Consider the following 15,972-nt stretch of genomic DNA (forward strand, 5'->3'; position numbering starts at 1 on the left):
CCAGTGTTGAGTTTCATACACTGATTATTGATATCTGTGTGTGTCTAAATGATGCTGAAGATTAATCCCCTTTGAGCTCAAATTTTTTTTAATTCTGAATATGAGATTGCAACAGCAATGCTAAGCTTATACTGTAAAATCGTATGGTCAATATTATGAATACTACACTATAACTAGAGCATTAGACTCTAAAGGAAATCAGTTATTCAGGCCATTACATTAATATGTCGTTATCACCTAATCACAGATTCTCCTGACATAACAAATGTGTTTTTATACACACAGTGAAAGTAGCCAGAGAAACATTAAAGTTAAAAAGTAAAGGGTCAAGAGCCCAACTAAAGCAAACAATGATCACCAGTATGGTAACTATTAAAATGCAGTTTGACTGAAAGTGGTTATAAAAATAGTTTTTTAATAATATTTTAATAAAGTCAGTCTGGTTAGTAATGTGTGAAGCTGGTAATGCTGTTTGTGGAGTTGTTTAATCCTCCTCTGCTGAGATCTTTAGAGATTTAATGTTTTCTTTTATCTTCAGTTGATTTAATCTAAAGCTGTGGCTGAAGTCAGTTGTAGTTCTTGTGTTTCTCATCACTAATGGTCAATCATCACTTAATTAATCACTTAATTATCTCATTAACTTTAACACTTCTTAAGTGTTACTTTTAACACCCTGTAGTGTGGACACATATGTACACTGAGGAGTGTTAATTTAACACTGGGGATTTTGCTGTGTATATGTACAAGCTCCTTTTCTAAGGTCTAGGTGCAAGAAAGGAGGGTAACAACAAATTACACAGAGCGAGTGAGAGAACTTCCTTTTCCAAGTCCCAGGGCAGGCACAAAGCACAGACACCAGATTTCAAAGTAAAAAGATATAATACGTTTTATTTAAATAATCAGTGGGATAAACAAATAAGTCTTCAAGAGGGGAAATAACAAACATAAAACTTCTGACTTTGAGGGGAGTACTTTTCTAAACTTTCAAAATTAAAATTCAGAATGAACAAACAAAATTCTTACCTTATCCTCTCACTATTTAAATAAAGAACTACAAACTCAGGTCTACCTACTAACCATTACTTACAGTAGTTAGCACACAGCATACCTTCTTTAGTGTTCATTTAAACTCAACATACATAATAAAAGCAATAAGTGCTGGGACTGGAAGATGACCGTCTGAAACAGAGGAAAGCCTCAGTCACTCTCTTTGTCTGGATCACTCTGTGTTCAAATATACTGCTCCACTCACACCTTAATGAACTGGAACATGAAACAGTGGGACTATGAAACCTGTCGAGTGGATAGTGGGAGGAGCAACAAGGAAACACATACAAAGAGAATACACAGAGACAAGCACCACAAGCAGCAACAAAAACAGTGTCTTGTCACTGCCATAAGCAGGGAGGGTGCCCGAGTATAAGAATTGTAGGTCACACTTTAAGTTTATGGTCTAATTCTTACTATTAACTACGACTTTTACATCAATAAACTCCTAATTACAGAAGAATATGGTCATACAGAGTAAGGCATTAAATATGTGCTTTATAACTGCCAATATCCTAGCAATATGCAAGCTAATAAACAAGTACTTAATAGTGAGAATTGGACCCCAAACTAAAGTGTTACAAAAAATGTTTTGCCAATTCACAAACCCCAAAATTACCAAAATAACTGAAGCCAACAACAGGTGAAGCCAGACATAATTAGTGCAGACGGAAATAACAATCTTTCAAAATCTATGCTTCCCTTTAGCCAGTACTTTTAAATTCGATTCGATGTCGGATGCTCTGGGTACCGGCAAACATTTAACTATGACTGCCTGCTGGTGTCTCTATTTTAACATTCTGAATGATCTCCAATAAGGGCAATTAAAATAGATGCACCAGTGTTTGAAATTAAGCCACAGAATATGTAAGTCAAGTGGTTCAACAAACAAGACTTTTTAGGATGCACCTATGCTTTCTCTCTAATGAGGAATGATCAATTAGAATTAGAATGAAATTACATAAGATCTTGTGTCCATCAACTACAAATCAGTCATCAATGTTACTGTCACCATCCAGACTATTAAAAATGTTTTACCTTTTTCGGTTTACAGAATATTCAAGATGTTAATAATTTTAACAAAGTGGGATTATAATAATTGCATGTATTTTTTTTATTTATTACTGTTATTTTCAATTTTATTTGTTTTATTTATATAGATGTTCTACTTCGAATTTTTTTTTTTTTTTTGTGTCATTCATTCAAACAGCCATGAAATTCTCTAATCATGTTTTGTTATATTCTTGGTGTTATAATCTTAATAGTAGATAGAGGTCGCCCTTGTACGGTTATTGGTAAAAAAAAAAAAAAAAAAGACAGATATGACATAACTGAGGGATGCCTGACTAGAAACGTAACACAGGAACTACTGCATGTTTTATATAGCTTCAAATATTTGATTAAAACTTTAAAACAAAAAAAATGTTTACAAAAAATATTAAACACCCCTAAATAGAATTAATTTATTACAGCTTGTTTCGAGAGAATATTTGTTTAGAATGTTACATTTTTTTTTTTTAACCAGTATTACTTAACATCAGTATCCATCATACTTTGTATTTGTCAGGGACTGTAAGTTGACAACCCATCCTCACTCCCAAGGCGTCAAAAACTGAAGTCAAGCGACCCTTATTCCGTGTTAAGATGCTAAACCTTAGGCTTTACTATATATCGATGAACTCCATTGCTTTCCATTGCGATTCTAAGGGCCCAGAAACCCCCACTGTGCCCTCTTTTGATAGACGGTGATCATTTTATGGGTCTGTTCCTCACACAAAACAATCATGCTGAAAAATAGTGTAATGTAATACAATTATTGCTTCTGTTCAAATCATACCCCAACATAAATGTATCAGGCATATATCAGACTCTAAACACAGATATAAGTGAACCCAGGTGTAGGAGTTTATTGGATATTTAGCAGGTAAGTAAAGGTTTAGTAGTTCAGTGAGATGTTTGCTGATTAACTTTGGTTCTTTTATCTTTACTAGGACAGCGGAAGATCCACACGCACTGAGGAGCAGGTGAGACATTGACACACACACACACACACACACACACACACACACACACACACACACACACACACACACACACACACACACACACACACACACACACACACACACACACACACACACACACACACACACACACACACACACACACACACACAGGATGGATACCGTGTAAGTATACAGGTGAGTAGTTAAATTCACTGGAGATCACTGGAGTCTTACTAGCAAAACACCAAGGTGAGTAAAGGAGGTAAGAAGTTAAGAAGTTTGTTTCCTAGTTGGAGGCCAGACACTGCTTGGGACACAGCTAGTGTGTGTGTGTGTGTGTGTGTTGTGTGTGTGTGTGTGTGTGTGTGTGTGTGTGTGGACTGGTAATCATCACGTTATGGGGACAAAATGTCCCCACAAAGATAGCAATATCCGAAATCCTCATCCTTGTGGGGACATTTTTAGGTCCCCATGAGGAAAACATCTTATAAATCAGACTAAGTGATGTTTTTTGAAAATGTAAAATTGCAAAATGTCTCCTGTGAGGGTTAGGTTTAGGGGCAGGGGCAGTGTAGGGGGATAGAATATACGGTATGTACGGTATAAAAACCATTACGCCTATGGAAAGTCCCCATAAAAGATGAAAACCCAACATTTGTGTGTGTGTGTGTGTGTGTGTGTGTGTGTGTGTGTGTGTGTGTGTGTGCGCTTATGAAGGGGAGCTGAAGAGTGCAGTGATGAGGATCAAGGGGATGAGCTGCTGTGGAAACCGATTGTTTGGTCTACAGGGGAAATGTGACTATTTGTCATAATGACAAAATTATATGCCCAATATATAATTTTTATACGCCTAATTATAATGATGATACATTTTCCCATGCCCTTCGCATCTGTGTATTGACGCCAAAGGTTCCTCATTGAAAGCAATGGAGATACAAGTTTTTCAAAATAACAATGCCTAATCTTAATAGTGGTGCTAAAGATGCTTCAGTTTTTGATACCTTGGGAGTGAGAATGGGTGTAGGCCTATGCATGTTTAAATGGGTACAATACACACATTTTCTTTTTTCCTTTGGTTCCTCACAGACCTCCATTTAGTATATTTCTGCAGTAAACTCTTGTTTACATTTATTTTTAATAATGATAATGAAGAGATTAAACAATATAGTTTTTGAAGTATTAAAACTTTTTGTGAATCATTTTTTTTTAAAGCGAGCTTATCATTTTTGATTTCCCACAAAGTAACAGATTGATTGTGTGATTGTGTTTTCAGAGATACAACTATAATCCAGCACTCTCGCAGTGGCAGTTACAGTGACAGCTCACTGTGGCTGCATGAGGATGAGAGCAGAATCACGAGCAGTCGTCACTGTCAGGACATGGAACAAAGGTGAATAAACTTAATGCTTATATGAATACACAGTATATAACATATTGCCCATGCATGTGAATGTTTGCAGAAAATCTTAACTACATTATATATACACAAATATACATAATATACTGTATTTGCCTAAAATGTAAAAAGCTAAGTCTTTAAATATAAAAAAAACACTGAACCAGACTGTTAAAATGTTGAGCAAATAATCAAATGCAAAGGCCAATCAGCTTGTGGTACGTGGTAATGGTGAGATATCATACAGATTGCATATGGATGACCAATCAGCCTGCATCTAGAGTTTCATGACTGGACTAGATCTATAACTAGTACTATATACACATAATATTATGACCAGGTGAAGTGAATAACACTGATTATCTCTTCATCACAGCACCTGTTAGTGGGTGGGATATATTAGGCTAATATGTTAGGGATATATTAGTGAACATTTTGTCCTCAAAGTTGATGTGTTAGAAGCAGGAAAAATGGGCAAGTGTAAGGATTTGAGTGAGTTTGACAAGGGCCAAATTGTGATGGCTAGACAACTGGGACTGAAATCACTGATAACTGAGTACCCGAGATTAATAATTACTCTGCATGTCATAGGATGAAGGACTTGCATGCTCAGTTGCTGGAGAAAGATGCCATGATTCAAGTTCTACAACAGCGGTCCCGTAGAGATCTCGCCCCTCTGCGTCCTGCCCGCTCTGTGCCCTCGATTTCCATTGCAACTGGACTACACACACGGCAGACATCACAGGCCGATCGCAGGGACCAGCACAACTGGAAAGACAGCACAAGTGAGTATACAAGTATACAGCAAAACATAAATACAGTTACACTCAATCTGATTACAGTATGAGTTTAGTCAATCATTTTTCTTCATGATAATTTTAGTTTATGGCTTACAGATCATGTGTTTTGTAAACACTGTAACAAAAACCACAAACTCGCATAAAAAGCCAAGAGTCAAACTGCCCAACTGAAGGAAACACTGTTCACCATAATGGTGACCATACATTTTCAGTAAAACATCCACATCTAAACCCCTTAATTCTCAATAAGAACTTAGATGTGTTTTAGGGTTGGAGCCAAACTCTGCAGGACAGCGGCTCTCTAGGACCGAACTTGCCTACTTGTCTAAGTAGAGGAAAACTATGGTATATATGGTATAGGACCAATTGTGTACCTTTAAAGGTACAGTTATACATTTTGTTCCCCAAGGACCTTTTTCACAACAAAGCTGACAACAAAGGCCTCTGCAGATGCAGATAAAGGAATCCATTTAACCATATGCTGTAATACGACAACAGTTTCAGTGGAGCAAAAGCACAGTTTCCAGCTGGTCAATTTTATTTGTTTGACAAAGAGAAAAATCTGACACCTTTCCATAGTCTCCATTGCCGACAGATGAACCCAGTGTGAATAGGTCTACGGTATCTATTGTTTCTATTAAAATAAATGTTCATCACAAGGTCTTGGTGTAAATAGACCTTTAGTCATTTACTTCACCGCATGAGTTATTGTGGTAGTTGGTTGTGAAGTATGTGGTATGTACTGTACTGAATTTTCACGAAGAATTTACTTCTCGTCTATTGATGAAATACAATTTTTAGGTATGCCTGTGTGTAGTGTAAGCTTATAAAAAAATATTTACAATGCTTAAACATACTTTCTTCTAAAACACCTTAAATCTATTAGTTACTTAATAAAAAATTCCAGCAGACACCATGCACAGAGGTGTAAAAAGGTGAAATCGAGAATACATACACATTGGATTTAACAGCTCACTCACAATGCTGGGACAAACAATCAACAACATTAAATAATGTGTTAAATTCTTGACAAAGCCTAACGTGTTATCCATTTTTGGCTCTATTGCTGCTTATTGTATATTAATTATTTTTGACATCTTAGGCAGTGTCATGTCTATTAAGCTGCAAATTGAAAAAATGAAAAAACTTTCATGCTACTGAAAATGTAGAAAGTTATTTTAATATAAGTTCAGTTTGTTAGTTACTTCCCAGCACTCATTGCATAAGATATACATCTAATTTGCACAATTTTAAATGAGTACTTGACTGAATCCTGTTGATGCCACTCTTTATTTGAAAGAAGAAGAAAAAAAAGAATGATTAAATAAAAATAAATATTTTCTAAACTTTCACTATTTCTCTTTTGCCTCTCTATTCTAGCTTTTTGTCCCCTGAACAATATTGGACCTTTGTATTTTAGAAGTTATCATTTTATTGCCTTCTTAGGATGAATTACTTTGTATGGATAAAAGCTTCTGTTAAATGAAGACATGTAAATGTCTACAGCACTCATCTCTATAATGCGACCTGTGTTGCTAGAGGTTTTACTAAATGGTTTGTGTTTTTGTTTGCAGACGTATTCCTAGGAAAGGACCAAGAAGAGCACATGCTTCCCTCTCTTTCTGTCTCTGTCTCTTCATCTCTCCCTGCCTCCTCTCTTTCCTCTCTTCCTCCATCATTCTCCTCTCTACCTTCCTCTTTTCTTCCCTTTTTGGCCTCTGCAGGTTCAAACACATCACTAATATCCTCCTGTGTTCCCCGCTCCAGCCCTTCCTCACTCCCTCCCTCTTCCTCTTCCTCTTCCACATTACCCTCACCCTCATCTGTCTCTCTTCTGCCCCCTTTATCATTATCTCTCCCTTCCACTCCTCTCCTGTCCCTTCATTCTAAATCAGTCAGCAGAGACCGCAGCAGCCAAACAGGACTGAGGCCAAAGACATTTAGCGCCGGAACTTCCACAATACAAGAAAAAACAGGTGAAAAAGACAGAAAGTATTATAGTAAGTGAAGGAAGTGACAATGTAGCTTCTGTATCTATACATACACTCACCAGCCACTTTATAATAGGCACACATGTTTAACTGCTCATTAACGCAAATATCTGATCAGCCGATCATATGGCAGCACTTTGCATTTAGGCATGTAGACATGTTCAAGATGATCAGATGAAGTTCAAACTGAGCATCAGAAGGGGGAATAAAGGTGATTTAAGTGACTTTGAACTTTGGTTGTTGTTGCCAGACGGGCTGGTCTGAGTATTTCAGAAACTGCTGATCTACTGGGATTTTCACATACAACCATCTCTAGGGTTTTAAGAGAATGGTGTGAAAATGAGAAAATATCCATTGATCGGCAGTTCTGTGGAAGAAAATGCCTTGTTGATGCCAGAGGTCAGAGGAAAATGAGCAGACTGGTTCAGCTGATGACTCAAAGAAACACTCGCTACAACTGAGGTCTGCAGAAGAGCATCTCTGAACACAAAATACGTCAAACCTTGAAACAGAAGAGCCAGCAGAAGACACACCGGTGACACTTCTGTCAGCTCAGAACAGGAAACTGAGGCTACAATTCACACAAGCTCATCAAAACTCGACAATAGAAGACTGGATATACATTGCCTGGTCTTATGAGTCTCAGTTTCTGCTGCAACATTCAGATGGTAGAGTCAGAATTTGGCCATCCTGCCTTGTATCAACGGTTCAGGCTGCTGCCCACTAAACAAAGTTATATGTCCAAAAGATGTCTTTTCAACATCTTCATTGCTAGAGGCATATGTTGAAAAGGCATTCAGTGAGGAGCCAGAATTATTTTTATGACATCTGTTTTTGATGTGTTCTGCACATTCGATATAGACATTCATGGAACCGCAAGGTTAAAAACTAGTTCAAATGTGGTCATTGTGGACATAGACATCAAGATTTTGCATATGATTCACAACAACGGTGACAATCAAAACAAAAAAAGCTTCATGCTGCAGTGCATGATGGGGGGCTTAATAGTACAAAACTCTTGCTTGATTGTCACCGTTGCTGTGAATCATATGGAAAATCTTGGTGTTTGTGTGTGACTATGTAAAACATTTGCTCAAAAACATTGTGTACACATACTGTTTTATCATTCTTCAAGATAAATGATAATTTTAATGCTATTGGTTCCAATACAGTAGATTTACAAGGTTAGATTTAGATTTACAGTGTTGGCTATTAACAAATGTTTATTGTGCTAAACAAGAACACAATACTTAAAACACAACACGCTTTCTGATGACTTAGTTATCAACAAAGAGCTGACAACACCTGATGTCATTATCTTTGCTTTTTCATCCACAATTATTGCATTTCATAAATAAAGAGTTACAGCAGCCAAAGAAAAGCTAACACAAGAAGCAAGGGGCCACCACAATGGTGACTTCAAATGAAACATAAACATCAACACACTGTAAAACCCAACAAGTTCAGCTAACTTGTTTCATTTGAGGACACCGATTACCTCAAACCATTTAGGTTTATAAAAAACAATAGTTATGAGCACTCTGCACTTATTTGAATCAAGTCCACTAAAAAAGGATATTTCTTAATATACAATTAAACTTTACACTGCATTCAAATACTTGATATTGCTGAATATTGCTTAAACCTCTGTTAGATTAGATTCAACTTTATTGTCATTACACAAGTACAAGTACAAGGCAACGAAATGCAGTTTAGGTCTAACCAGAAGTGCAATAGCAGCAAGTGCAGGATATACAACGTTTGCATAAGTGCAGGACATGGATATGTATAAGTATATATAAATATATCTATAAATAGAGAGATGGTTAATTGTTGTTAATGAATTAATGTTAATTCTCAGTAAGAGCTTCTGTAGACGTCTGACAGAAATAGTCAAAGTGTGTCTTATGTCTGTGATTAAGGGCAGCTCCAGTGTCTCAGTGGGAAACACTGTCTCCTCACAGCAAGAAGATCCTGGATTGAATCCCACGATTCTCTCTCGATCCAAAGATGTGTGAATTACAGATGCTAAGTTGTCTAAAGTGTCTAAAGGTGTGAGCTAAATTTCTTTTATTTTCATGATTTTTGGACTAACACACACTGTCTATGAGTTGCTTTGCAATAACAAATGAAAAATATGTCCAAAATTAGCATATTTGAACTAGTTTTTAACCTTGAGGTTCCATGAGCGTCTATATCGGACGTGCAGAACACGTCAAAAACAGACGTCATAAAAACTTTCATTCTGGCTCCTCAGTGGACGTCTTTTGGACATAACTTTGCTTAGTGGGAACAGTGATGCTATCATGTCAATATGGACCAAAATCTTGTTTCCAGCACCTTGTTGAATCTGTGCCATGAAGAATTAAGGCAGTTCTGATGGTAAAGGGGGGCCTACCCAGTACTAGCAAGGTGTATCTAATAAAGTGGCCGGTGAGTATACCGATCAGGCATAACATAGATAATAATATTGTGTTGGTCCCCCTTTTGCTGCCCAAAACAGCCCTGACCCGTCGAGGCATGGACTCCACTAGACCCCCGAAGGTGTGCTGTCTGGCACCAAGATGTTAAGCAGCAGATTCTTGTAATCCTTGTAGTCCTGTAAATTGCGAGGTGGGGCCTCCATGGATCTGACTTGTTTGTTCAGTATATCACACAGGTGCTCGAATGGATTGAGTTCTGGGGAATTTGGAGGCCAAGTCAACACTTAAAAACTCGTTGTTGTGCTCCTCAAACCATTCCTGAACCATTTTTGCTTTTTGACAGGACACATTATCCTGCTGAAAGAGCCACAACCACCAGGGAATACCATTTTCATGAAAGGGTGTACATGGTTTGCAACAATACTACGTGGTACATGTCAAAGTAACATCCACATGGATGGCAGGACCCAAGGTTTCCCAGCAGAACATTGCCCAAAGCATCACACTGCCTCCGCCGGCTTGCCTTCTTCCCATAGTGCATCCTGGTGCCATGTGTTCCCCAGGTAAGCCAAGCGTGATTCATCAGATGGTCCACGGTCCAGTTCTGATGCTCACGTGCCCACTGTTGGCACTTTCGGCGGTGGACAGGGGTCAAATGGTTACCCTCTGACTATGCACCCCATATGCAACAAACTGCGATGCACTGTTTATTCTGACACCTTTCTATCAGAACCAGCATTAACTTCTTGAGCACATTGAGCTACAGTAGCTCATCTGTTTGATTGGATCACACGGGCCAGCCTTCACTCCCCACGTGCATCAATGAGCCGCCCATGACCCTGTCGCCGGTTCACCACTGTTCCTTCCTTGGAGCACTTTTGACAGATACTGACCACTGCAGACCGGGAACACCCCACAAGAGCTACAGTTTTGGAGATGCTCTGAAAATATTGTAGTCAACAATGCTAGTATCTAATGCTACACTGTAAAACCTAACAGTTGTATGTACTAAAAGAAAATGAGTTCACTGCACTCAAATATTACCGAATGTTGTGTGGACACAATGACTGAAACAGAACTCAAACTGAATGAGTTATAGAACATTTCTAGATCCCAGCATGATAATTGGATAATAATTGCATTGTTAAGTGATTAAATAAGTGATAATTGCGTATTGGTGGTGACACCTGATGATGGTAATCAGCAGAATCACAGAAGGAAAGAGAAACACAAGAACTACAACTGACTTCAGCCACAGCTTTAGATGAAATCAACTGAAGATAAAAGAAGACATTAAATCTCTGAAGATCTCAGCAGAGGAGGATTAAACAACTCCACAAACAGCATTACCAGCTTCCCACATTACTAATCAAACTAACTATATTTCTGTCATTTCTGATATATTGAAAATAATAGTTTCGTTTGAATTCACCATGATGGTGTTCAGTGTTTGCGTTTGTTGGGATCTTGACACTTGACAGAATATGTCTTGCTCTGGCTGCTTTAAAGAAGCACATTTGTTATGATAATAAAAGCCAAGAGGAAATGTAATCAGCTGATGATATTATCGTCATGTAGTGACTAAATCACTTATCTCGTTCAGAGTTTAATGCTCTGGTTATAGAGGTTTTATATTATTATTTTTTGTATTATTCATAAAAGAACCTATGTGATTCTACAGCACAAGATCCAGGATGGTTGTGGAAATCGAACAATATGCAGGATATAAATGAATACAATTAATGCACAGAAGTTTTTAATCTACAACAGTACTTGGACACACACAGACATCAAGAATCAGAGTATGAATCTCAAAAAATATATATAAATAAAAAATATATTCAGATAAACAGATCAACTTTGAACATAAAACAAGCTACAAAAACATCTACAACAAACACAGCAAAAGCAAATAGTAAGAATCAAAGAAAATTAGTCACAATTCAGATGCATAAATTATTCATACCGCAATGCATGCTGGGACCCATGAGGGAGTTTTGATCGGTGGTATCCAGCATGCACTGCAGCATGAAGCTTTTCATTGATTGTCACCATTGTTGAGATTCATACGCAGATTCTTGATGTCTGTGTGTGTCTAAGTAATGCCATAGATTAAAACTACATTACAACTTATGAGCACTACATGATTTTAAAGTTTTGCATATTCAATTACCACAACAGTGCTGGATCTCGTGCTGCTGAATCACGTAGGCATCATTATGAATAATACAAATATTAAGAACACAATACTGCTATAACCAGAGCATAAGTGACTTAAGCCACTACATGATGATTATACCAAAATCACTGTATAGCCAACATCATCTAATAACATTTTCGCTTGACATTCCTTACATTAACAAATGTGCTTTCTAAACACACAGTTAAAGCAGCCAGAGGAAAAAGAAAAACTATAGTTAAATGTTTAAGGGTCAAGAGCCCAACTAAAGAAAAGACTCATCTCCATCATGGGGACTTCAATTAAACTATTATTTTCATTAGACAGAAATAAAGTCAGTCTGGTTAGTAATGTGTGAAGCTGGTAATGCTGTTTGTGGAGTTGTTTAATCCTCCTCTGCTGAGATCTTCAGAGATTTAATGTCTTCTTTTATCTTCTGTTATTTCATCTAAAGCTGTGGCTTAAGTCAATTGTAGTTCTTGTGTTTCTCTTTCCTTCTGTGATTCTGCTCATTATCATCAGGTGTTCATAATTAATGCTCAATAATCACTTAATTAATCACTTAATTACTCAACTGCAACATATATTAAGCATCATTTAAAAAAATGTCTATTAGTGTACTCAACTGAAACGAGCTTAGAGTACTCATAACTGTTGGTTTTTAAACTCAAATTATTTGAGGTAATACGTTTCCTCAAATGTAATGAGTTTGCTTAACTCATTGGGTTTGACTTTGTGTGTGCTATTGTGAGCTAGCTTGTTATTTCTGTTGTTTTACTCATTATAGTGAAGTTTTAGCTGTACACTGTAAAACCCAACAAGTTAAGCTAACTCATTTAATTTGAGGAAACTGATTACCTCAATTAAATTGAGTTTAACAAACTTACACTGTAAAACCTAACAGTTGTATGTACTAAATAAAAATGAGTTCACTGCACTCAAACATTACCGAATGTTGTGTGGACACAATGACTGAAACAGAACTCAAAATGAATGAGTTATAGAACATTTCTAGTTCCCAGCATGATAATTGGATAATAATTGTGTTGTTAAGTGATTAAATAAGTGATAGTTGCGAATTGGTGGTGACACCTAATGATGGTAATCAGCAGAATCACTGAAGGAAATAGAAACACAAGAACTACAACTGACTTCAGCCACAGCTTTAGATGAAATCAACTGAAGATAAAATAAGACATTAAATCTCTGAAGATCTCAGCAGAGGAGGATTAAACAACTCCACAAACAGCATTACCAGCTTCACACTTTACTAACCAGACTAACTTTATTTTCTGTCATTTCTGTTATATTGAAAATAATAGTTTCGTTTGAATTCACCATGATGGTGTTCAGTGTTTGCGTTTGTTGGGATCTTGACCCTTGACAGAACATGTCTTGCTCTGGCTGCTTTATCTGTGTTAATGAAGCATATTTGTTATGGTAAGAACAGCCAAGAGGAAATGTAATCAGCTGATGATATTATCGTCATGTAGTGACTAAATCACTTATCTCATTCAGAGTCTAATGCTCTGGTTATAGAGGTTTTATGTTATTATTGTTTTGCATAATTCCTAAAAGAACCTATGTGATTCTACAGCACCAGATCCAGGATGGTTGCGGAAATTAAATAATATGCAGGATATGACTGAAGAAAATTAATGCACAGAAGTTTTTAATCTACAACAGTACTCGGACACACACAGACATCAAGAATCAGAGTATGAATCTCAACAATGGTGACAATCAAAAAATATATTCAGATAAAAAGATCAACTTTGAACATTAAACAAGCTACAAAAATATCACAAACATAGCAAAAGTAAAAGCAAATAGTAAGAATGAAAGAAAATTAATCATAATTCAGATGCATAATTTATTCATGCCGCAATGCATGCTGGGACCCATGAGGGAGTTTTGATTGGTGGTACCCAGCATGCACTGCAGCATGAAGCTTTTCATTGATTGTCACCATTGTTGAGATTCATACGCAGAATCTTGATATCTGTGTGTGTCTAAGTAATGCCATAGATTAACCTTTTGAGCACTACATGGTTTTGAAAGCTGGCATTTTATTAAATTACCACAACAGTGCTGGATCTTGTGCTGTTTAATCATGTAGCCACTATTATTAGTAATACAAAATTAACAACACAATACCACTATAACCAGAGCATAAGACTCTGAGTGAGATCAGTGACTTAAGCCACCACATGATGGTTGTACCAACATCACCTAATCACATTTTCTTACCATTCCTTACCATAACAAATGTGCGTTCTAAACACACAGTTAAAGCAGCCAAAGAAAAGATTTAAGGGTCAAGAGCCCAACTAAAGCAAACACTCATCACCATCATGGTACTATTATTCATAAACTATTATTTTCATTAAAACAGAAATGACAGAAATAAAGTGTGAAGCTGGTAATGCTGTTTGTGGAGTTGTTTAATCCTCCTCTGCTGAGATTTTCAGATATTTAATGTCTTCTTTTATCTTCTGTTATTTCATCTAAAGCTGTGGCTTAAGTCAGTTGTAGTTCTTGTGTTTCTCTTTCCTTCTGTTATTCTGCTCATTATCATCAGGTGTTCATAATTAATGCCCAATCACCACTTAATTATTCACTTAATTACTCAACTGCAACATATATTAAGAATCATTAAAAAAATGTATATTAGTGAACTCAACTGAAATGAGCTTTTGCAATAATCAGAGTACTCATAACTACAGTTTTTCTTTACTTCAATTAAGTTTGTTAAACTCAATTTAATTGAGGTAATCAGTTTCCTCAAATTAAATGAGTTAGCTTAACTTGTTGCGTTTTACAGTTAGATACAAGTATAATAATGTATCTAATCAAATAATGCTAGTATAATAGTATCACTGATAAAAAGTAATTTGAACCATGTGTTTATGTGCAGAATCTCCTTCCAGACAGGCTAAATGCCTAGAAGGTCGAGCACAGCGGAGCAGAGGACATAAGATGCCCCTGCCTGACCTAGATCTGGTGGAGATCCTTATATGAAAAAACAACCCTGTAAATAACATTCCTACAGACAGGACAGCACTTCAGAGAGAGTGAAGGAGGGGAGAACAAAATGTGAGTGAGACAGAAAAAGAAAGTTAGAGGTAGCATAAAGAAAGAGATGTGTAATAATGTAAAGGATCACAAACAGACAGACAGAAAGGAGATATTAAGAAATCAAAGGAAGTGCAAAGTAAAAGCTGTAATTGAATATTGTGCCTCCAAAATACTGAATTTGATGGTTGATTCTTGTATTCTATTTCTGTCCATTTTTAATATGACATTTGCCCGAGCCTGTTTACTTATTGCATACTCAATGTCTTAAGTTCCCTTCTGTCTTAATTTATCAGCTGCCTCATAAGTTCCACAGAGCTGTTTATATAATTCAGAGAAATATTTTGTGTGAGACTGCAGATTTATTTTTGTATGGAATTGTTATATGTAAAACTAAATAATTGAATGCTGTTGAGCTTTTCTTGTTTTGTGGCAAACTAGCTTGTTATTAATTTGACAGCAATAACTGCTGCTTTGCATCATGTGTGTTTTAATTGCCTGAAAAAAGCACCCATTGTATTGAGTTAGCTGTGTTCTTTGGCTGGGAATAGTTAGACTCTACACTGCTGATGGTGAAATTGTCAAGGGGTCGATAACTATAATGTTTTGAGTCAATATCCAATTGCATAATTGATTGATTGTTATCTCTAGAAGCCATCTACGGCACCTTAGTTTTAAACCCCTCAAAACTGTCTTACCCATTTCTTAAGTCATTTTTTGTGGTTTCCATTCTCCAAATCCATTATCATTTTATTGTTTTGATCGTTCTTTGGTTATCAAATCAATACAATAAAAGCACAGTGGTCTGTATAAAAGTTTTTTTTAATGAGTTATTTCACAAAACTATAGTGGGTAACACTTTATTTTACAGTGTCCTCGTTACATATGTTACATGTACTTACCACAGTAATAACAGTAAATTATGCATAATTACATGCTACTAACCCTCAACCAATACCTAATCCTACCCTAACCCTAGTAAGTACAAGTAGTGATAAATTGCACACAAAGGGTCAATTATTTTACACAAATTAGGCAGCAAGACGCGTGTTGCA

The 15,972-nt window shown here is 36.6% G+C and overlaps 1 protein-coding gene across 4 annotated transcripts in view; it reads left to right on the forward strand.

Moving 5' to 3' along the window:
* Positions 1 to 15,728, forward strand: part of amotl1 (angiomotin like 1) — a 38,195-nt gene extending 22,467 nt beyond the window's left edge. For 2 of the 4 annotated variants that reach the window (XM_079824477.1, XM_079824476.1), the window contains exons 9-13: positions 3,039 to 3,071; positions 4,327 to 4,443; positions 5,041 to 5,234; positions 6,824 to 7,225; positions 14,760 to 15,728. In XM_079824477.1, coding sequence (XP_079680603.1) covers positions 3,039 to 3,071; positions 4,327 to 4,443; positions 5,041 to 5,234; positions 6,824 to 7,225; positions 14,760 to 14,863 — 850 coding nt within the window. In that variant the 3' untranslated portion in view covers positions 14,864 to 15,728. The remainder of the gene's footprint in view (positions 1 to 3,038; positions 3,072 to 4,326; positions 4,444 to 5,040; positions 5,235 to 6,823; positions 7,226 to 14,759) is intronic. The other 2 variants (XM_079824479.1, XM_079824478.1) reach the window with 1 other exon arrangement.
* Positions 15,729 to 15,972: the final 244 nt, after the last annotated feature.

The sequence above is a fragment of the Gobio gobio genome, assembly GCF_949357685.1.
Source record: "Gobio gobio genome assembly, chromosome: 8".
NCBI lineage: Eukaryota > Metazoa > Chordata > Actinopteri > Cypriniformes > Gobionidae > Gobio > Gobio gobio.